Source organism: Mizuhopecten yessoensis, unplaced genomic scaffold, assembly GCF_002113885.1.
Source record: "Mizuhopecten yessoensis strain PY_sf001 unplaced genomic scaffold, ASM211388v2 scaffold716359, whole genome shotgun sequence".
Taxonomy (NCBI): domain Eukaryota; kingdom Metazoa; phylum Mollusca; class Bivalvia; order Pectinida; family Pectinidae; genus Mizuhopecten; species Mizuhopecten yessoensis.
In genome coordinates this window covers 1552574-1577799 of record NW_018480077.1, presented here as the reverse complement: position 1 = coordinate 1577799, position 25226 = coordinate 1552574, and the positions used below count along the sequence as shown (strand labels likewise).

Below are 25226 nucleotides of genomic sequence, written 5' to 3'. Positions count from 1 at the left end.
TCAATAGCTACATTTGTTCTCATTTAAACTTCCACGCATCGACTTTTTGTAGTTATAAATGTCATATTTACTGATAAAATCGACGCACTAAAAGCAGAATTGAATCATTCAAAATAGAAAAAAGTGATCAACTTAGGAAAACATAGAACAATCCATGACGAAATAAATATGATTATTGATCGATTTTAATAGCTCTTGTAAATGCCATGACTGATATACATATATTTAAAGTAACCACGCCGCGACAACTTGATCCCTTTTTGACTATGAACATGCACTGCCTATACCCAGGGGAGATAATTTATGTTAAATGGTGTGGCCGAGATACACTGCAGTAGTCGGTATCTCGCAAAGGAACTAAAGGTACCTTCTAACCACATGTATGCAAACATGTGTTACGATTTTCTGTCCACATGTATAAGTTGTGGAATTCGTTAACCCAAATTCGCGAAATACCCACTGAGGAATTAAAAGAACATTTCAAATGGTACATTTGGGAAATATTATATTTACGTAATGGTCGCTGACGAATAATTCATATCATAACTTGCCTTTTTAGGTGAAGTACTTGTATTAGTAAATGTACATTAATGTTGGGATCCACATTGATAAACTGTATATATTTGACAGACATGATTTCTATACGACCCACGCAGTGCCCCAGAAACGCTACTTTATGACGTTCGTATCGTTATTTTCGGCGATAGGGATGAAATCTGAACAACAGTGGCGCCATCTTAACGACATTTATTGGCACAGTTTAAACATTGCTGGTTGTGTAAGCTTTTTATACACACTTCACTTAATCATGTCATTCGTTTTAGAATTCTAAAATTTAGTCACAGAAATATTTGATTCTGGTTTTCGTTCACGTAAGACTTAAGCCATTTTTTTTCTATTAAATAGGCTACAAGAGTCCAGTCTCGGACGAATAACTCAAAATATCTTTTGATATAAAATACATGTTAGTTGTTTCTGACAAAAAAATGTACATGTCATGACTTTTTGGAAGCATTCATCTCCCGGTTTGACATGCGTACATGTTCATATTCTGACGATATAATACGGCTACGGTCCCTTGTCTCTTTGGGAAGTTGCTATATGTTTCTGGCTGTTGGAAAATGGAAATTGTAATTGAATGTACTGTTGTGTCTCATTATGGAGTCTTAGGACAACGTGACAAAGACCATACAAGTTTTTCAATAAGGCTTTTATTTTTCGCGTGTAAACAGCTGAAAATCACAAAACGCCTCGCTTTCAGTTAAGAACTATCCGATGCTGAAGTTCGACTGCAGCTCATGCCATAATTTCTCTTTGCTGCAGTTGGTAGCCCTATTCTCTTAGTTTTACGTTCCCTGTCTCCGGTACACATGTAAGCATTGAGCTGATTTCAGTTGGCATTCATGAGCAATAACAGTGCCAACTGGAAAAAGGCAAATTCAATAAAGCCCGCTAGCATGAATGCCAACTGAAAGCAGTTCAATAATTATATTTACCATTTTTGGAATCTGTTCATCTCAAAGACAATTAAATTACTCTCATAATTATTCAGCAATAGTTCAAATAATGTATGTATTGTGTATAATTTTTAATGAATAGAACAGCCAACGCCTAGGGAGGGTCAGTGGTATCCAATGAACAATTATGACGTCATAATGATGACGACGTCAACAATCGGTCCATGACATTCATAGCCTATATGATTGCCAGCTGGATTTGGTACGGTTATACAGCGTTGATGTCAATAGATGGGTAATACACACACATGCACTCTTACACAACACACATGGGGGCACGTCCTCAATTACATGCGCTGTTGATAAGACGTGAAACTCTATAAAACCTAACCTATCATACACGGTTATTGTCAACATGGTAGAATTTGTATAATATGGAGTGCCAGTATCGGCTGGGGCAGTTCATTTAACATTGTTACTCTTGTCCCTTGCGTGGAGGAAACATAAATGAACTGCTGAAATGTACCACCGGATAATGAGTCATTAGGGTACCATACCATATGATTTGTAAGCATCTGAATATGCTTTTACTGACGGTCAAAGAACCATCGTTTCATTATTAAAACTTGTGAAGTAGCATCATCCAGCTTCCATAAGCTAACTGGCTAGTAGGACTTAACCATGTGTTATATAAAGTTGAAATATTTGAAATAATATCGAAGAATACCTTCACATCAACTCGATTTCATGACGTCACTGTATTTGAAATCGTTTTCAATTAAACTTGTATGGTATCGTATGATCAGTTAGAATCGAACCATACTGTCCTCTCCATGTCACGTGGTGTGAGTTGACGTGTCAACCAAATTACTGTATCCAGTTGGTACTAAACTAACTGTTGTTGTATATGACCATGGCCTTTGTCCAAGACGGCTAACATCAACACATACCAGTACATACAGATGGTTATAACGCCTTACATATGTTTACAATAATCTATAAACAATTTAATTCAACACCGAGGAATAAATTACTTTTTTTAGTTCGGAAGTTGGAACAATAGGTTTCAGCGACAACAGTAAGTAACGCTCATTGTAGGGTATGGAGGCCGGATTGATCCCCGTGTAACATCTGTCGTGTGTTGACACTACTGTACACATCGATCCAATCGTCCTATTGTAGGAATGCATAACTTTTATATTTATCTTGCTATGAAATACAGTTGTTCACAATGCTAACAAACTATAACCTCACTGCAAGATCCGCTATACAAAAAAACATACATTATTAATTGTCATTCCGATCTTTGCCGAATCTTGCTGGCTAACCGACCTCTTCTGAAGCTTGCTTGCTTTCAGATGTGTCTCGTCAGTTTTTACAAGGGACTTTGAAACATCTTCTCTCTAAATGGAAAATCCGACATTTGTTATGGGCGCTAAGGAAAAGCATAATGTGCTCGTACCGACGGTAGGTGTGTGTTTTTTGTACTTCTGACATTTTCATCTCTGCATTCCCTAAGGTCATATTTTAAATTAATCCTTTTCCAATTTTAAAACTAGGACTTTCTGAAGAGGTGTAGAGCGGATTTCCGTTTTGTAAGATCACTTCTATCCGACTCTTGTAAGATGAATAGGTCACTGGATTTATGACCGTTAATATCAAGGGCCTTTATTCATGAAACCGTTATCGTGCTCAAACGCAGAGCCTGTGCTAAATTCCAATCGACAATAAGTGAAAAATTCATAAAATGATCATATTTTGTCAATAATATGTAAGAAATTTGGAGAAACTTGAAGCCGAATACTGTTTACAATGGTAACACTTGCCTTTTAATCGTGGTACGCGGTTTGAGCGAGTTGCACGAAAATCGGATTCAGCCCAGAGGTCTTGCTTCCACCCTTGCACCAATGATCCCCATAAATTTCGTTTTTTTCTGCAAATAAAATATGTTATGCAGGTATTTTCTAGTATGTAGACAGAGGAAAATGGCATATACATACATTTGTAGGGTTAATAGCAAATATATAAAACTATTATAATTACTTGTGTATTTAATATCAGTAACGTGGTAGATTGCGTCAGAGTTGTCATTGTGGCGTTCAGCAGATTGTCAAATGTCATTAAATGGCAAACACTCCATAGTATTATCTTGGTATCGGTTTCAAACCCTGCTACAGATATGCTTTGAAATCAGAATACTTTCGGATATATATAAATATTGATAAGCATGTATTATGACGCGTTCAGTATGTTTTTATCCGTCATATTATCCGCAACCAGTTGTAAAAGTATAACTATTTTTAATTGTGTATTTTGTGTAAAAACAAAACGAAAATTATATATGCAAGTGTTGCATTTTCAATGCTTGTGCTCGCTCGAAATAACAGATAACGAACATCCTTTCATTTGAATAACTAAGTTCTGAAAATAAAATTGATTTCGATATATTGAATATGAATGTGATTGATAATTCATCGATAGCGTAGATTAAATAGACACAGAAAAATCAAATTCAGGTAACAATTATTTCAAAGTAACTTGATATCAATTATTTTGTGTTGAGACATATTTGTTTTCGTTTCGGTTGTGGGATCGGTATAGGACCGGAGTTCAAATAAAAATACTAAAATCAGATCATAGATTGTTGTTATATAGCTGGCAAATACTGTAATCTTTTATTTGTCTCATATGTGAAATGATGCCAGCGTTTTAGAATTTCATTAATATTTTTCAAGTATTTTCAAGCAAAAAGCGATGACAAAGTTGATGCCACGTCAACAGAAATATATTTCCTTGGCAATATATCCGAGGACCTGCTGATCTGAGAAAAGCAGCTCTGTTGACCTAGAAACTGTTCCTATTGACAGTCTTAAGAACGTAAAATACTATTTATTGGCAGGGTCTGCATATTCATATTAATGAATGAGACCCGGGGTACAAATAATGTTAATTAATTTCCACGAACATACCCGTCTATTTTTTTCTGTAACACTATCCTTGTCTAGGGTAAGGCTATAGACTTGCTTATTTGGAGATATTTCTTGTTTTTTTTTCTCTCAGGAAAATGTTAATGAGTGCAACAAATAGTCTGATGTATCTCTATAATTTCTGTATTATTAACTTTTTCACCCCAGAAATTTCATAATGAACTACGCCAACCTTTGAAATGGAAGAGCTCAAATGAGTCTTCAGGGGTGAATGACGCTTTAACCACATGGCCACCGCGGCCACCTTGGTAGGGTTATAGGTGGCAGACCAATAGAGTGGGAAATATGAATGCAACGTCAGCAATAATCGACTAGTATCGGAGGGGACAGCTCTTGGTTTTAAACATGCTGGATATGTATTTCACGTGCTGAATTTCCTTTGAACAGGCTGGCTTCGTTGCAGTATGGACACAATTCCTTCGGATGTCATTAAGTAATAACAATATATATTTACAAAAATAAATAAACAAATAAACTGAAGATTGATAATGAAAGCCGATAAAACGTTTTTTTTATTTGTTTTATAACTTTCCACATATTTACGAATAATTTTTAGTGAATTTCAAAAAGAAAAATGGATCTGTTTAATATTTGTTTGTAGCTCATGAGATGTGACATGACGCTAACGAGATGTGACATGACGCTAACGAGATGTCAGTTGACGCTAACGAGATGTGACATGACGCTAACGAGGTGTGACTTGACGCTAACGAGATGTGACATGACGTTAACGAGATGTGACTTGATAATAACGAAATGTGACTTGATAATAACGAGGTGTGACTTGATAATAACGAGGTGTGACATGACGCTAACGAGATGTGACTTGATAATAACGAGGTGTGACCTGATAATAACGAGATGTGACTTGATAATAACGAGACGTGACTTAATAATAACGTGATGTGACTTGATAATAACGAGATGTGACTTGATAATAACGAGATGTGACTTAATAATAACGAGGAGTGACATGACGCTAACGAGATGTGACATGACGCTAACGAGAAGTGACTTGACGCTAACGAGATGTGACATGACGTTAACGAGATGTGACTTGATAATAACGAGATGTGACTTAATAATAACGTGATGTGACTTGATAATAACGAGATGTGACTTGATAATAACGAAATGTGACTTAATAATAACGAGATGTGACTTAATAATTACGAGATGTGACTTGATAATAACGAGATATGACTTGATAATAACGAGATGTAACCTAATAATAACGAGGTGTGACTTGATAATAACGAGGAGTGACTTGATAATAGCAAGGTGTGACTTGATCATAACGAGATGTGACCTGACAATAACAAGATGTGGCTTTATAATAACGAGATGTGACCTGATAATAACGAGATGTGACCTGATATAACGAGATGTGACTTAATAATAACGAGGGGTGACATGACGCTAACAAGATGTGACTTGATAATAACGAAATGTGACTTGATAATAACGAGGTGTGATTTGATAATAACGAGATGTCACTTAATAATTACGAGATGTGACTTGATAATAACAAGATGTGACTTGATAATAACGAGGTGTGATTTGATAATAACGAGATGTCACTTAATAATTACGAGATGTGACTTGATAATAACAAGATGTGACTTGATAATAACGAGGTGTGATTTGATAATAACGAGATGTCACTTAATAATTACGAGATGTGACTTGATAATAACAAGATGTGACTTGATAATAACGAAATGTGACTTGATAATAACGAGGTGTGACTCGATAATAACGAGGTATGACTTGATAATAACGAGGTATGACTTGATAATAACGAGGTATGACTTGATAATAACGAGATGTAACCTAATAATAACGAGGTGTGACTTGATAATAACGAGATGTGACCTGACAATAACAAGATGTGGCTTGATAATAACGAGATGTGACCTGATAATAACGATATGTGACCTGATAATTATGAGGTGTGACTTGATGATAACGAGATGTGACCTGATAATAACGAGATGTGACCAGATCATAACGAGATGTAACCTGATAAAAACAAGATGTGACATGATTATAACAGGTGTGACCTGAAACTAACGAGATGTGACCTGATAATAACGAGATGTGACCTGATAATAATGAGGTGTGACCTGATAATAACGAGATGTGACCTGATAATAACGATATGTGACCTGATAATTATGAGGTGTGATTTGATGATAACGAGATGTGACCTGATAATAACGAGATGTGTCCAGATAATAACGAGATGTGACCTGATAAAAACGAGATGTGACATGATAATAACAGGTGTGACCTGATACTCACGAGATGTGACCTGATAATAACGAGGTGTGACCTGATAATAACGAGATGGGACATGACGCTAACGAGATGTGACATGACGCTAACGAGATGTGACATAACGCTAACGAGATGTGAGTTGACGCTATCGAGATTTGACAAGACGTTAACGAGATGTGACTTGATAATAACGAGGTGTGACTTGATGATAACGAGGTGTGACTTGATAATAACGAGGTGTGACATGACGCTAACGAGATGTGACTTGATGATAACGAGATGTGACTTGATAATAACGAGGTGGGACTTGATAATAACGAGATGCGACTTGATAATAACGAGGTGTGACTTAATAATAACGAGATGTGACTTGATAATAACGAAATGTGACTTAATAATAACGAGATGTGACTTGATAAAAACGAGATGTGACTTGATAATAACGATATGTGACTTAATAAAAACGAGATGTGACCTGATAATAACGAGGTGTGACTTGATGATAACGAGGTGTGACTTGATAATAACGAGGTGTGACTTAATAATAACGAGATGTGACTTAATAATAACGAGATGTGACTTGATAATAACGAGATGTGACTTAATAATAACGAGGTGTGACATGACGCTAACAAGATGTGAGTTGATAATAACGAGATGTAACCTGATAATAACGAGGTGTGACTTGATAATAACGAGGTGTGACTTGATAATACCGAGGTGTGACTTGATAATAGCAAGGTGTGACTTGATAATAACGAGATGTGACCTGACAATCACAAGATGTGACTTGATAATAACGAGATGTGACCTGATAATAACGAGATGTGACCTGATAATAACGATATGTGACCTGATAATTATGAGGTGTGATTTGATGATAACGAGATGTGACCTGATAATAACGAGATGTGTCCAGATAATAACGAGATGTGACCTGATAAAAACGAGATGTGACATGATAATAACAGGTGTGACCTGAAACTAACGAGATGTGACCTGATAATAACGAGATGTGACCTGGTAATAACGAGGTGTGACCTGATAATAACGAGATGTGACCTGATAATAACGAGGTGTGACCTGATAATAACGAGATGTGACCTGATAATAACGAGGTGTGACCTGATAATAACGAGATGTGACCTGATAATAACGAGGTGTGACCTGATAATAACGAGATGTGACCTGATAATAACGAGGTGTGACCTGATAATAACGAGATGTGACCTGATAATAACGAGGTGTGACCTGATAATAACGAGATGTGACCTGATAATAACGAGGTGTGACCTGATAATAACGAGATGTGACCTGATAATAACGAGGTGTGACCTGATAATAACGAGATGTGACCTGATAATAACGAGGTGTGACCTGATAATAACGAGATGTGACCTGATAATAACGATATGTGACCTGATAATTATGAGGTGTGACTTGATGATAACGAGATGTGACCTGATAATAACGAGATGTGTCCAGATAATAACGAGATGTGACCTGATAAAAACGAGATGTGACATGATAATAACAGGTGTGACCTGAAACTAACGAGATGTGACCTGATAATAACGAGATGTGACCTGATAATAACGAGATGTGACCTGATAATAACGAGGTGTGACTTGACGATCACGAGATGAGATTTGACGCTGATGTGATGTGACCTGATAATAACGAGTTGTGACTTGATGCTGATGACATGTGGCCTGGACTGGCAATGACGAGATATGACCTGCTTATAACGAGATGTGACCTGGAGATGATGAGATGTGACTTGACGCTGACAAGATGGGACCTTATACTGACGTGTTGTTACTTGACTTTGACGAGATGTGTCCTGACGCTGATGCAAATGATATGAAAACGTTTCGAATAATTTATGTTACACTATCTCATAACAATATAACTGTGTGAGTTAATTAACGATTACGGTTTTTGTTTTTAGAATTCACTACACGATGGGAAAGCACATAGCAGCAATTAAATATCAACAAACTATATTTCCATGCATCGTCGGCTATATAGGGCCGTTGAGCAAAAATAAAAAAACAACCTATATAATATTGAAGTATTCAACTTTAATAAGAATTTTAATAATCCGGACAGCTGTCACTGTATGACATTAACTTACATCTGTGCTGTTTCCATGAGGCTCTAGAGGGAAGCAATTTATACAAAATATTTATCAAATGAGCAATGCAAAATATTTATCACGGACCTTTAAGGAAACATAAACTTATATATATACCTACATTGCATCAACCGATATGTTCCTCCATCGCTATTGTCTCCGGGTTACAATAGGAAAGGCAAACAACATATTTTTTTTCATAATAGAACCTAATGTTTGTATATACCTACCCAAGATACATCTCGCCACTACTTTACAAAACACTCTCAAAAAATTCACCTCGCTCTACTTCTGTATATAAGTCCTGTGTAATAGTCAGCCCAGCTCAAAGCCACCTCAGGGGTGATTCCAGGATTTTTTTATTGCAAAAAAACTTCAAAAGGTGTCTGGTGGCATCCCCCCCCGCCCCCTTAGGACAAAAATAGAAATCAAGAAAAGCTCTAATGCGATTTGGGCATTTTGAGAGTGTAATTTAGCTTTATAATTTAATCATTTTTTAAAATTTATTTTTGCTTTTGTTTTTCGTTTTAAGCAATCTTTCCCAATGGAAATGGTTTAATTAAACATTTCAGCATGATTAAAAAAAGCGATCTTAACGAGGCGATTAATTTCTTTTTCAAACACGAATTAGATCCCCATAGAACGTTTGGACCCTATCCTCTTACAATAGTTAATAATATTCCTTTGGGAGACAAATATTTGTAGCTAAACCAAAATGGCAGTTGTTCCAATAAGGAAACAAAGCTGTCCTATGTTGCTTGTCCCCAGAGTCCGTAAAATACTTGTTCTATGCAAGTGATGTGTTCTTGCGGTTTATTTACCTGTTAAAACTGATAATGAAATAAGGTTTCTAGATAAAAACAAACTTTGACGAGTAGGACCTGTCCGTAAAATGAATTTAATGTAAATCGCAACATTTCATCGACACGACCGCTGCACCACATGGTGAAATTATCATTATCATTTGAAGTGCAGTATGTCTTAAGAGTTCGTACAACTCCCTCGTATTTATATTTATAATGTTAGACATTTTATTGTATTTCACATAACATTTCTCTAGAACCAACACTCATTTTAATGACCTGTGATATTTTCCTTTACTCGTCTTGAAAATGATAGGGTGGACATTTATTTTCCGTTTTATTTCGCAATTATTAATAAAACTGTTATCATATTTAATGACTCTAAACTGAAAGTTGAAAAGTGAAAGCGCTGTTAGGTTTAATTTTGAGATACCAAGAAAACAAACGAAAAATGGGCAGGGCAGGGCAGAGGGCAGGGCAGGGCAGGGCAGGGCAGGGCAGGGGCGGGACTGGTTGAGCCTATGGATAGTTGAACCGTTGTGGCAAGAACAAGTACGTTATGTTTATGACGTCTTAACATTTTTTTTACATCAAGAGGTTTCTTTTTCGCCTTGGAGATTACGTCATTAGTTGGTATTTATTATTTTATTGTAATATTTCGCATTTGGATATAAATGATGAAGATATTGGAAAAACATGTAGAAACACGCATCCCTCGGTGTCAATTTTTTTCAGTCGTACTCCTAAATAACACCGGAGATAATTAAATCCTACCGCTACATATATTTTTCAACTGTCAGCATAATGAGATCGGGCGGAATGCTGTGCTGGGCGCCTTCGGCATGGTATTTCAGTAAGATGGCACTATAAAGTCGGCATCAGATCCGTGCTATCACAAGGAGGCATTTATACCAACATACACTGCATCCAGCACACATACACAGATGTAGGCATACACAACACACATGTATTATAGGCATACACCACACACATGCAGGCATACACAACACACATGCAGGCATACACAACACACATGTAGGCATACACCACACACATGTAGGCATACACCACACACATGCAGGCATATACCACACACATGCAGGCATACACAACACACATGTAGGCATACACCACACACATGGAGGCATATACCACACACATGCAGGCATACACCACACACATGCAGGGATACACCACACACATGCAGGCATACACCACACACATGCAGGCATACACCACACACATGCAGGCACGTCCTTAAATGAGGGCGAAAAACCTATAAAACAAAACCAAATTCTATTTTTTGGGCTAGTTTAGCCAATTTGACCGTTTGACTAGTTAGACTTATACTCAGTACATGTAGCTCAAATTGCCCATAAATTGGTGCAAGGCGCTGGCACTAAATTCCTGCCGGAAGGCGATTCACTTTCAAGGAATAATGCAAAATACACATTCGTTTACGCAGCGTAGATAGCCATACGAACAACTGAGTAGCCATTTTTTTGTTGGAATGATCCTGAAGAGTCTGATGACTACATGCCTTAGTAAATTAGATCACAATTTAATCTATAGTACTTTATTTTGTGATACAACCGCTGTATATTAGAAAAACAGTCTTCATATAAATAAATATAAACAGCTCACTGTCTATTCCGGTAAATAAAATATGTATAAAGAAAACATGAACATTTGTTTCCTCTAGATTAGTCACTACAATACCCGAATCCCTGAGAACATATGCACTTTTAATCCAATTTTAGCGACGTATACATTTATCAAACCCCCGTTGGCGCGGATGATAAAGCGGATGCAGTCTTAATATGGTAGAAAACCGGAATACCCGTAAATAAACAAAGGTGACCCCGTACCTTTTTACATCCGATCGGAGAATCGAACCCTGGACGCCTTGATGAATTGCGTTAGCATATTTTATTATGCCAGGATATACCACATACGCCATCCGACGCAGGGCCCGGGACTATGCTATGACAATGCATCTAACGTTACTAGTTGTATTGAAGATTATTGCTGAACAGCTCATACAATTTGCAGTCGATGTATTGCCTAATTGTTCCATCTCCTCCATGACGTGGTAATTGTGATGACGTCACAATACTATTTACGTGCATTCCGGGATCGCCCATCTCTATGCACGTTAACAACGACATAGCCATACTCTTCTCATCTCTTCCGTTTATTCCTCGTGTTCAACGTCATACCCAGCTTAGTAATGGGTTGTAAAAATAGCAAAGTAGTCAACACCACCACAGGAAGATCACAGAGTCCGCAAGAATCTCGAAGGTCAACAGTATCCCGAGAGTCAGCCAGAAATACCAGCCCTTGTCCGCCTGCTCGGGTAATACAAGTACATCCTTGCTCAAGGCCGAGCAGGCCGGTACCGCCTCATCTCGCTAGATCGGTCAGCAACACAACATTCGTCATCATAAGACAAAGTCATTCTGGTCAGTCATGCGCATCAGCCTCAAGTGTTGAAGACTTTCTTGTGGACGGAGGACAAGATACGGTCGATGTCTCTCGTAGCGGAAGTAACGAGTTCAGGGGGTCGTCACTAACCCTAGATGGCCGTATTACTAGGGCAATCATCCGTCAGGTTGAAGACTACAAACGGTTCAGCTATATCAACAGCGATGACATTTCTGATGTCGTTGAGATATATAACTGCTCCGACGACAGCGACGAGGATGTCGAGAAATCAGCTACCATTAGGAGCAGTAGTGGATCGGACTCTGACCCCATGCTGGCCAGAGGAAATCGGACACCGGAAATGACCAGGAAAATCCGCGCATTTGAGAATGATGTGAGCAGTCTTATGGTGGCACAGTCTATCCCCGGGTGTTCTACTACGGACGCAAATGTCCGTCCGAAAGCTGCCAAAGGAATTCGTGTATCTAGCGAAACGGACGCACATGGGGGAGATAAAGACCTGTCAGACACACCAAGTCTGATCGCCTTTCCAGAACTTTCTCGCCCACAACTGACCGTGGCCGGATTGAGGACCACAGGGGACGACTGTCTGAACTCTTGGATGAGCAGACAGCAGCGCAGGGAGGAGAGTGAAGAGAATGAGGTTGTAAAGGAGGAAGGAGTCGGTTGATGCATTAATGAGGAGGAGGAGGAGGAGGAGGAGGAGGAGGAAGAGGAAGAAGAAGACTGTAGAGGTCTAATCCACAATGTCGTGCTGGAGTCGTGCTGGAGATAGTTGTGAAATGAAGGAATGTAAAAAAAAAGGACATCCATTTCTTGAATAAAAAGCGAAGGCAGGAGAGCTACCGAACTGAAAGAAAGATAGGATGGGTTGATGTTCCTTAAGACTAGAAGCTACAAGTATGCGGGGAAATCCACAGAGTTTGGTGATGACGTGCACGAAGCAATAGATGTAGCATATAATAAGGGTTGATAGATTAGGCCAGAATCAGGATGGGCATTTCCTGGTATGGAAAGGAACAACTTAAAAGAAAATCTTCTGAACATTTTGTAAATTCTCTTCAGTTATCATGAATTCCCCATGGTCCCTTTTATAGAGAGCATGCCAATCTATGTTTCCTATTTCAAAACTGTGTTACGGCGATTTAAAGTGCCAACATGACATTTGTTCCCGTGCTGGTCTTCACTTAGACGCTAATTGTAGATTTAATCAAAGTTCATTTACACATTGAAACTATTTGGTTTGAAAATGGTGTGTTTGTTTTTATTGTGTTTGGTTTTAGAAATAATCATAAAATGTGTTCACTTATGACAAAAAGCCCTAATGAATAAAGAGTAATTAAAAATGAAAAGTAATTAAACATTATCTATTTTAAGATCATTCTGAGCGAACACATGTACATAACAAAAACTGCAGTACCCTAATTATGTACATTTAAACATGCCTTGAAGGTCTGGTGAGACGTCGCCTCTTTGAATTATATAACCATAGATTACTAGTATTGACATTTTGATCTGTATCAAGGATGAGCAGGCATACAGAAATACATAACTTATAATAGTTTTTTGACAAGAGACGACATTTTAAAGGTAAGTGTGTAAGTTTAGGAAGGTGGGACACCGTTAAGGTCTAAAATATAAAAAATCAATGCCCGTAACTGACATGACCCGTAACTGACATGACCCGTAACTGACCCGTAACTGACATGACCCGTAACTGACGTAACTGTCATGACCCGTAACTGACATGACCCTAACTGACATGACCCGTAACTGACCTGACCCCGTAACTGACATGACCCGTAACTGACATGACACACATGCTATAAGGTATGTAACTCCAAGTTCATCGATCGACATTCTCTTATTACACAAATTATTTTCGTTCATGATTAAACTTTCTTTCCTTTAGAATATAGAAAATAATAAAAGTCCACTAAATTGGAATATTTAAATTTGATCTGCTTTGCTTCTAGATAAACCTACAAAAGTCAGCTGAGTTATGAAACCAATCATTTGGCATTTCTCACAGCAAGGGACGAATCCCCTTCCCTATCAATCTATAATAATGATATCATTATTTAAATAGTTAATAGCATTTGTTATCTGTGTTTATATTGATTTGTATGTATGGTTTCTGAGTGTGACGTCATGTTTGGTTGTTCCCGTGACGTCTTAGTATTTTTCTACTTTCTGAGTGTTATCTGTCATACCCTAAGGAACGACAGATACATGTTAGTTATATTCCACAGGTACAAAGGGAGACAATTCTGAGACTGGTTGGAGAAGTCATGATAATAATGTTGCAGATCGCTGGCCAATACTGTCCGTTTGTTGTACCAAGTTATTGAAAATCTACTTCACATTTAACGACATATGCGAAGTTATAATATCAATTAATTGTCAAGATCAAAAAAACCAGAAATGTTAAAATTCGTTATGAAAGCAGGATTGCAGTGAAACAATTATAATGCTCGTTATTCGATTTGTCTGCAGGCCGGTTTAGAACTATAGGACCATAACGCTGTAAAGAATGCAGTTTAATGCTAACTGTTACTGTATAAATTTAGCTGACGCCAGCACACATGGCACTTATTCTTCTCACTAAACTATAAATATGTCTCTAGTATTTCCATTTTGTGTGATATCCGATTTTATATGCGATGGAATATTTTAAGATGACATCAGTAATATCGCATTTTCGCTGTAACTGCACAGCGCACTTTGGAGACGGGATCTTCGATCTAATAGCCATTAACACACTTTAGGAGATCGTACTACATAATAATTCTGTTTCATTCTCAATCTCGAAATATTCAAGAAGTTTATTTTGACAATAATTACGACATTTTGTTTTGTTTAATTTTGTTTAACGTCCTATTAACAGATAAGGTCATTTAAGGACGTGCCTCCATGTGTGTAGTGTATGCGTGCTTGCGTGTGTGTATGCAGCAGAACGACGTTTGTGTCGTCTGCAACTCGAATTTGACATTACGGAATCGTCGCCCGCACAAATGATTCCTGTTCCTGTGCGATTTCTCTCGTCAGAATCGTTTTCCCGCTCTGGTTCGATTTTGACCCGAACCGAAAAAATCAACATGGCCACCAGCGGCGATAGGGGCACATACTTGGAACATAACTATCATTTTCTTTAGAAGAATACCATTTACCGTTATTATTCGCGTACATGTTTTGCTTTTCTGTCCCCTCCCCCCCCCGTTTTATCCAGTATTCATTTGAAATAAAACCCGGTTTATACGTTTGTTTCAACGTATATCTTATGTTAGGAATGTGTTTATTTTTTTATGTATTTTTACTTTTATAATAGTTCATATTATAAGATGTACGCTTCTCTTGTTGAATGCATCTATACTTAATTTTAAAGGAAAGCATTTCAATCATTGTATTAACCTTTTTGGGGTGGTTTTTACCGCTGCCGGATTTGTCAGGCGATAAGCATCAATCGGGTTCACATTTGGAATTTCCGTCATAATTCGAATTAGACATCACACCGATTCCGTTTGGAAACCTTTTCTCATGCACCACGTGTAGTTTTCGATGTGATTGGTTGCTTACAACATTTCATTTGGTAAGTTTATCTCGGGAATGGAAGTGAATTGTCGTACTGTGTCCTAGTGTGTGTGTTGTGCACGCTATGGATGTAGTTATTTTGATCTAAACGAACCGAATATAAAGACTATCTGAGTATAAACCTCCTTAACTCACGTGCTTTAAACTTTCAATGTGTATTGTCCAATATGTACAGTCAATCTCGTTATCGAAGTTTAAATATGGTTTTAGAGGTCTCGTAGCTGCCCGAGGCTGCCCGAATCATTCATTTGAACACCATTATAAAGCGCTGCCATTCCCACAGGGACATGAGAATTGATACAATAGGTATGTATATATAATGGGCATGTTGTTTAGAGGGTACTGTATGGCGTGTAAAGAGTTTAGATCAACATTAGGTAAAAACGCCACCCAAATGATGTTATATAGCCTAATAAGTCTATACAATATTATTATCTATACAAATGTACATCAACAAGTTACCGGCTCCCAGGGGATATTGACTCATTCACCCATGGAATTTCATAATGAACTATTACAGCCTATTAAGAGTTCAAATGTGTCTTCAGGGGTGAATGAGTTAAATACATTGTCGCTGACAGGGGTTTTAGAGCTAGTGTTTTCTATTTGAAAGGATTCGATCTATATAAAATAAATCATATTGTCTTCCTGATGACCTGCTATCCATCCTTGAGATCGTATTCTAGATATGTGACGACTTTCCTATTGTCCTGTATTTGACCGGAAACATCATGACGGGCGCCACGTGTGGTGTAGGAAATGCTTAACCTTATTTAACACCCGATTTTCTCTCCGTAGTTCATGTTGTTTTCCCATTTGTTTCGGTGTTCCTTCGGTTTGTGATGCTGTCAGTTTTGAGTTCTATTTTTTTCCATAGGCCTGTATGGTAGTTTCATTTTCAATGTCTCCTGGTTTCTCTATCGAATGAGAATTATTTGAAAGGTGAATCTTGAGAAAGAGATCACGATTCAAAATGACATATGTGGTCCACTGTAAGGCATACACTCACGGACGATATGCATGAAATAGAGTCGGGACACTTTCGACTGCAATTGTAAATGACAACATTATGCCTAAGCAGTTATATTCCAAAAGACGTATTTCAAATACCAAAGTTTGGCATTTTCTTTTATTGGTCCTGGATCATTTGCCATTAATTAGTATCCGGGTTAACCGGAATTCAGCAATCCGAGGACAGAGTCATACGACTTGACATATCTCTGTGGTAGCTCAAATATATTTAATTTTGCCTTTTCACTTTGTCACCAATTTAGCTTTAATTCGTTATTTAGTTTTAGCTCTTTTTGCTTTTGCGGGTTTCCGTCTTTTCGTTATTTCGTTGGCGTCATATATGAGCTACCGTACCGTCTTTGAAGGCCCACATTGCATTTCCGGGAAAGGGGCGCAACTCTTGCATGGCCTTATATCCAAACGCTCGGATATGCACGGGTACTGTAATGTTTTCCTATAGATAGATTGCTACATGTACATGTATATATGCATACAGCTTGTACATGTGTCTAACAATACAATTCTTTTAGTTGTACTGCCGATGTCATAGTTTTCAATTCTACCATTTTAAACAACAGAACACGCAAATTTGAAACTAATTAGGATCACTGGTTACAAGAACACCATGACAGCTGATACTGCTTTGTCATTCACAGAACATCACTTACGATATGGAAACGTGGAAACGTGTTAAGATCTCACTTGGTCCTAACAGCTTTCCGTTTAAGCAACATTGGGAAGATTTGACAGATTGAAATTCGTAATGGAACACATACATTCGATTAAAGTTGGAACGTCCTAAATAGATAAGGAGATATATCCTTAGACTATAATGCGTCCGATTGGACATCTGTTTGTCGTTTTTACGACGGTTTGAAGTTAATATTCCTGCACGGTGTCATTACCAACATTGTATATACTTATTTTATCGGTGAATTTTTATTTTCTCATTCGCAACAAATACTGTTAGGTGAGACTAAAGGAGTATCTTCTCTACTTTGGGGGTATGACCAAAAAATCTCCAGCCCGATATACTGCGATGCTCCAATTTGAATTAAATAATTATTATTCATAAAAAATCAAGATTATTCTGTTTATTAAGTTTTCCATCATAAAATGCATTCGCTTACGTAAACAGAAAGTTCATCTCCCGTCAAATACGATTGAGTAAAAGGAATTCTGTATTTCGCCGCCGTCACAATAAGAAAAATACACGTCAGGACGTCCGTGACGTTACATTAAACCATTAAACACTGCTCTCTGTTTGGTCAGTTAAATGTGAAAATATATATATAAAAAAACCGTATTTATTTATTATAGAATTTATCATTTCACTGTAAAACCTTATATTTAACTTATGAAAATGTAATGATAATAATTCTCCAATTTGGGAGGAGAGAATAATGTATCTCCTCTAGATAGGTAAATCTCAAACATCGGGCTGACGTTCTCAAACATCGGGCTGACGTTCTCAAACTTCCCGACATAAAGTAAAGATTAAATGAATTTCTGACACCTCTATTCCTACATATGTAACTCCTTAAGTCCTGACTTCATTCGCTCAGTACTATATAACAAGTATAACGTTATTTCTCCTCAAAGACTGAATCCTAGACTTTTGTTCTGGCTATTTGGTGATTGATGGTAGACAGTGTTACCGTTATATATACATGTCTGGCCAGTGCATGTAGCTTTACAATTTATTTTGATCTTCGGGAAAAAAAGTGAGCATGATTTGAGAGCTTCATACATATTCATATATGTACGTATACTTGTATTTCTACAGGGATTTAAACAAACAGCGATCGTATATAAGCCGACTGCATCAGGTGATACTGCAGTGAAGATCTTGCTTGTTCATCATTGATGTCGGCTAACGGTTAAGTCAGGTCCAATAATTTATATATTCAAATTTCCATACGTATATATTAAGTTGACAAATTATTTTCTTCAATTATTTATGTTGCGGCTTATATCTTGTGAATGTCTGTTCTAAACGCAGGGCTTAATTGTCCGGTAAGTACAGCCACGAAGTCCGTGTACTCGAGGAAATCCCTCTGTCCCGCGAAATAAATGAGAGGTCCATGATTTATTTATAGTTTTCACAGGAGAGAAATGCTACCGTGATTAAAACGGTAGGAAATGTAACCGGAATAGGTTCGCGCATTTCGCTACTACATGTGCACACCTTTTCTTGTTGTTTATTTGTGATTACGACAAGTTCTGCGCGCAATTTCCCGCCGTTCACGTTTTACAGCCACGGGAGCAATTTGTTGCTGCCATAATTTGGATGCGGAAGCTGGCATCGTGTGGGATTGTACAGTAAAGCGGATATATCATGATCCCTTCATCTCCATAGATTATCGAGATAAATCCCGCGTACCTACGACCCTCAAAGAATAGGGTATATGTTCATGTAATTTCTACTGTAGTAAAAATCTATTTCATCTTCATCTGTCACACCAAGTGCGAACCTAAGGTGTAATACGTGGAGTCCATCAGTATTTGACCTGAATCCAAGGACAGTCAGTTTATAGCGTCACGAACTGCATTTTAAAATCAGAATTGGTCAGAACGACCTTCATTAAGTATCTGATTCCAATGTATATATTTCTCTTAGCTATTCAGACATAATATATCAAAAACACACACAGATTTATAGTATTCATGTATTGTTTTTTTCTCATTAATTTTGTTTGGGAAAGTAACATCATACGCCTCAAAAGTCAATTGCTTGATACGGTAAAAAAGTCAACAACAGACGTTTTCAAGAATATAATATACTAACATAATCACAAAATGTATTGAAGTCCGCGAATATAGATGTATCCGTGTTTGGTCCCCTGTTCTAATCTGTTCTGGCTTAATTATGCATAGTGTGTCTGCCTGTGTTGGCTAATCTCGCGACGTTCATCTGGTGCCGTTCTGATATAGGTTTCTTATACGATCCAAAGTAGACGCATTTCTAGTGGCGTGCTGACTAAAACTGCAGAAATCTGCAATCTCCAGCTGGTTTGGACATAGGGTACATTTCATTTGCGATAGCATTCAGGACATTCGACAGTCAGTGGCCACACTTGGCGAAGGATTTAAAGGACTGCATATATATATAACCAATAAAACAGTGCAATTTGATAATTGGAAGTCTCCATTTTGGTTTTGAAATCATGCCATATAAATAGTTCAAATGTAAACAGACGTAAAGGCTTGGAGAAAAAGCTCGGAATTTTGTTTATTTCGGATTAATAACATATTTGATGACGGAGACTAATAGAATCTATCGCTACTGGTTGTGTAAGATAGAGAAATCTCAACCCGAGGACTAAGATTTAAAAATCTAGCACCGGCAAAACGGGAGATAAATCTGTCAGATGTGGGAGAAACTATTATACACGTGTAATTGCAGTAAGTTTATTACTCACACGGTTCTGACAAAACATGAGTATCCCGGGGTTGTGTAATGACATACTTTTAACGGCTACGTAAACCTTATTACCCCGGAAGGTAAATCTGACCACAGCGATTTGTATTTTGTGAACGGTTTGTGACCTTTTCTGCCATTAAGGGAGTTTTCATTAAGCATGAGAAACCCATCGGTGATCTAATGATACACTGTAGGTATAAGTAAGACACATTGACCGGGTGGGACGGATGTTGTCGGGCTGCAAAATCAATAAGTGTTTGGGAAAACAATTAATACGGTGCAATATGAGAAAAACCGATCGCCTTGCAGCCTTGCAGCTGCCTCACCTGGACGACATAAAAACAGAAAAAACAAATGTTGGTTAAGTGAAATGATCCGTTGCCTTTCATCTTTTGAATTTTCCTCAGGTGAATATCGGAGACATAAAACGAAGCACTTTTAAGCAACAAGACAGATTAGTTGATTAAAACGGGTCACAGAAGAGAACAACTGATTCGCCATTAAGTAATTGAAAATATGCAAAATTCCGCTACACCTTTAAATGTCTTCTGCACGTTAAATTCATTCACTTCACTATGTTGCACTGTTTGACCTAGAATTTTTATAATTGACCCCAGGCAATCCATTCTAAATTCGTGGTTTGAAGCTTTATTGTCTAAAGAAAAGTATGGTTTAATAGACGAAAATTACTTTCATATAGATTGAAAAATGGAACGGTATGTGTTGGACTATACTGTGACCGAACCATTCTGTGAATGATCGGCTCAGCCGTTCGTACCGCACAATTGGAAGCTTCTGTTATTGAATATATTGAACGAAGTTGTAAAGTGCGTCAGTTAGTAGTGAACTCAACTGAGGGTTTATTGATTACGCTGAATACACACATGATAGAGTAGGTGTTTTTTTTTATATTTATTGTTTATATCAATGAAATTGCCTCAAAGACATTTGTTAGAAAAAAGAACTTCAAGATGAAATACATTACTTATTAATAAAATCAATATTATGATTGTGTACTTGACAATGTTAAGTTTAAATACATGTACAAACACCCACGTACATATGATACTAACAAACGTTGATTATTGTTTTGAAAAATAATCTTAGAAACATAATGCATATACACGACTTTCGAATTTGGTGACAAATATATCTTCATTGTTATTCATCTAATGATGCTGTTAAAATTCTCCCAGAAGTCCATTGCTATTTCTTTGTGTGGTATGAGGGTCGATGTTTTTTCTCATGCTCATTAGAGTGACTTGTGAGTTTTGTTGTCACTAGCCTCGCTCTCGATGCGCGTACGTGACATCACTTGAATTTGACCTAGATTTAAATGGTGGGTGTTGTCGATGAAGCAGAAGACACCTACCCTTCTGGAATACCTGGTCTCATCCTCGTATTTTTCAAGGGTCTCCATGTTCCTTTGTTCACAGTTCCTCTCAGTTTTATCGATTCTCGAGTTCAAATTTGAGTTTTGTTATCACTTTGAAATTCTCAGTTCGTATTGAATTCGTCTCAACACCAACACTATTCTTCCTATGAAATCGACCAAAGCAGGATTAAATTCTTATATGTTTATTGTAACATGATTTTCATTAATTGTAACTTGTAAAATTCGTCATTGGAGAATGTGTAAGTTAATATTTCAATAAACAATATTATCTTATAATGAAATACAAAAACAGCTTACAAATACCATATTTGCTTGAAGTTAATTAATTCCTGCAAAAATCTGAAGACATGTATTCCTACGCACAGGTTATGGTTGAACCAGACAAGATTTGGTAGTATCACTGAGTCCAACTTGAGTAGAAATTGAAATATTACGAGATGAAGCTAATGTCCCGTTTTAGTGATGATTGGTTTGGTCAATTGACAAAAATGTCAGTATTTTACACTTTCTGCACTTGCAGGCTTTCAGATTTCAGATCATGAAGAAAAATAGCGCTATATTAAAGAGGAAACAGATACTGTTTCTGTTGTGTTGCTTATCTCAGTATCTGTTTCCTCTTTGCTGTTTGGATCTGCTTTCGCTTCAACTACTCCATGTGTGCAGGCAACACGCCTATCCTTCAAGTCCTAATACAACACGCCTATCCTTTACGTCACAAAGGAGCCGCTCCGCTCAGCCCTTCACAGACAAGGCCAATTTGATTTTGCTTAGTGACAACGTGTGGTTTGAATTCACGTCCCTTGTCGCTCTGTATGATATGAGGTCCACCAAATCTAACAAAAATGAAATGTGATTTGGTCGATGAGCCATTTCATATTCTCCCTTGTTGTTTAGATGTCGTAGTCTGCTGAACTTCGTCAGGAGGTGATGTTCTGCCTGAGCCACTTATATGTAACATGACTGGAAGTCTGGCCACACGAGGTTATGTCGTTTGACGTCAGTGGTTGCAATACCAGTTTAGTTGTTTCCTGAAGTTGGAACCTCTGAACCTGTGATGAGTTTACTATTTAAAATTTTCTCCTTCAATTGACTACACGATATAAGCATAAGCCTATGGTCATCAAACAGAAATATTTTAATATTATAAAATAAACGGGAATATAAATCGGTCGTGTTTTCCTTTCGCGATATCAAGTTCGCGAGAATGTTTATGGAAGGGAAGTCGTGATTAAAATTAGTAATATTCGCGAGAATTAAGTGATATACGTCATATATTTGGTGGTACGTTTGAAATCTTGTCACTACTTTAACAGAAGAATGTGATTGCATTAGGTGTCACGCCATTGTATCCATGTCCTGGCATTTTCGTTGAGATAAACGATAGCATGTAACACCTCCAGTAGACACTGTCGAATGCCATTTGCTGCTTTGAAATGTATTTGTATAATTTAACAAACAAAAACATGTGGTCAGTTTTCAATATAATATTTAACTAATAACACAGAGGTTCCCAATATATTTCGTTCTGTTTCCATATTTCTTCTGTAAATTCATTTTGGCCTTTCTGGTTTCCTTTTGCGTACTGAAGTGTTAGTTGGAATTTTCTTCACCGCTCTTGTTAGTTCACTTAAATTATCCGTTTTGCAACCTGTGCTACAGCATTTAAAGTTATAAGGGGAAGCAACTCTGTTACACACGCATGTGTTTCCATTAAAGAGCTTCGCTCGGGCGCCTTGACGTTCTGAAGGTAAATTCATATTAGTAAAAACACGTTTATTCGGAGTTAAGCTTGTAATGCTTAAACAGCAGCCGTAGCATTATTACTTCAGTATTGCTATTGGATATCATATGGGACATTTGCCAATATTCTAATAGCAAACAGTTTCTACTATCAGAAACAAAACGCTTTTGTTGATGGCACGTGTATATAAACTGATATGTACCGATACTATTTATCGATACTGTTACTTAGAATAGCAGGCCCACAGTCCCACCGCTAAAAATCGCTAATTGCTCATAATTGTTTTCAGTGCAATATAACGTGTCATTACGACTAAGAAAAATCGAATGTTTTTCAATACTTCATCAACATTCACATAAATAGATCCTAATCATCTGTAGCGGTGACAAGGATACTATATGGCGTCACTCAAACCACAAGTGGCAAGAAAGTTCAATATTTTGATTAAGAGATACCTGTGTCAATTGCTCGATTGAGAACGTCGGCCCATACATAGCCACACACTCCCGAGTCCGTTCTTGTCAGCTACAAAGCAAGCAGCATGAGAAAACGTATTGGAACACATTTCCCCTCAATCAATCGGGCCCCTTCGCTTTATTATTTATTTCCATAATGAGTGCAATTCTCCAATACACTGCGGTAGTTCGGTGGCTGAAGTTGTCGTATAGGACTGCCTGGAACAGGCCGGTCTATATATATCTAAACTATATATTGACAATGTCATTTTCGTAGGCAGATTTCACACAGATTCTGACACGGGGCTCCGTCAGAGTGATCCGGTATTACACAAGGCCGTCGCGATGCCTGATTGTAGCTACGAGTTCTATGGATTACAGTCAATTTTATAGTTTAACCTGTTAAGTGTGAATTACGACATGGTTGATCAAGTTGGAATCGAAAAAGATCACTGCCAATTCAAACTGATATTATAAACGCTTCTGGGATCTATTTTGATTGTGATAAACGCTTAACGAACCCAGACAATTATTCTTAGTTTTACAGTATGAGCTGGTCATCGAAACACTAGTAATTTGTTTCAGATATTTTTTGTCATTTTTCGAATGGGATGCATAGAGTAGAACTTTGCTTCAGAGCTACACCATGGATAAATACATAGACATCCGGATGCGAATTCGCCATATCGTGCAATCGGCTGTCGTAAGTAACTTTTATTTTGTTATTTTGTTTTTTGAATTCTTTGTCTCTAACGTAACAATGTACCAATCACTGCAAAAAATAACAGGTTTTTCTTCTTCTAGAACTGGAGTGTAATTTTGACACGTCTAGGATTGTAATACAATTAAATTGATTTGATATGCATTTATATTTTATAATTTTCAGACAATATGGTGTAATCGAGATCACTTTATGTGTGTGCTTCTGCTATGATTTCAACTCTAAACTGCCGATAGCATTTCCACCAACTGTTGCATGCATAAAATAGAATCGTAAATTTGGTTAGAATCATCGGGTGGAAGCTAAGATTCCTCTATGCCGTTGATGGATATTCATTTCATTATTGACAATAATGTACCCTGTTTCTGGCTTGTTAGTTCAGTAAACACTGACAGTATAAGTGTTCTTAATTTTCAAATACTTAATCTTGTTAGCTAAATCTGAGATCCCTATGCATATTTTTAACGCGTTTAGTTGCAAGCTGAAGCTCAATATCAGATAATCAAACTTAAAGCAAAGCCTTTTTTAGATATTGGTAATTCCTGTCAAACTTGTTCTCTTATTTGTTACTGTCATTGAGGATTGCTGATCTAGCAATTACATGTAGCTAGATTGAGATGAACTTTCGTTTGTTATTCGAGTCTGTTACATTTTTTGTCCATTTCTTCCATTGTAAGTTTTGAGTATTCATTCATGTACCTGTACTAGGGATACATACCAGACTCGTATAAAGTTTTCTACCCGAAAGATTGATTGAAAGAATGAACGTAAGCACACA

The 25226-nt window shown here is 37.3% G+C and overlaps 1 protein-coding gene across 4 annotated transcripts in view; it reads left to right on the top strand.

Annotated features, from left to right (window-relative positions):
• The window catches only part of LOC110443791 (small conductance calcium-activated potassium channel protein 2-like), a 79675-nt gene that overhangs the window by 5396 nt on the left and 49053 nt on the right, over nucleotides 1–25226 (top strand). Inside the window, exon 1 of one of the 4 annotated variants that reach the window (XM_021488206.1) lies at nucleotides 2713–2924. The exons of 1 other annotated variant lie outside the window; for it this stretch is intronic. In XM_021488206.1, coding sequence (XP_021343881.1) covers nucleotides 2865–2924 — 60 coding nt within the window. In that variant the 5' untranslated portion in view covers nucleotides 2713–2864. Of the gene's footprint in view, nucleotides 1–2712; nucleotides 2929–24282; nucleotides 24431–25226 lie in introns of those variants that run through there. 2 more of the 4 variants (XM_021488208.1, XM_021488207.1) reach the window with 2 other exon arrangements.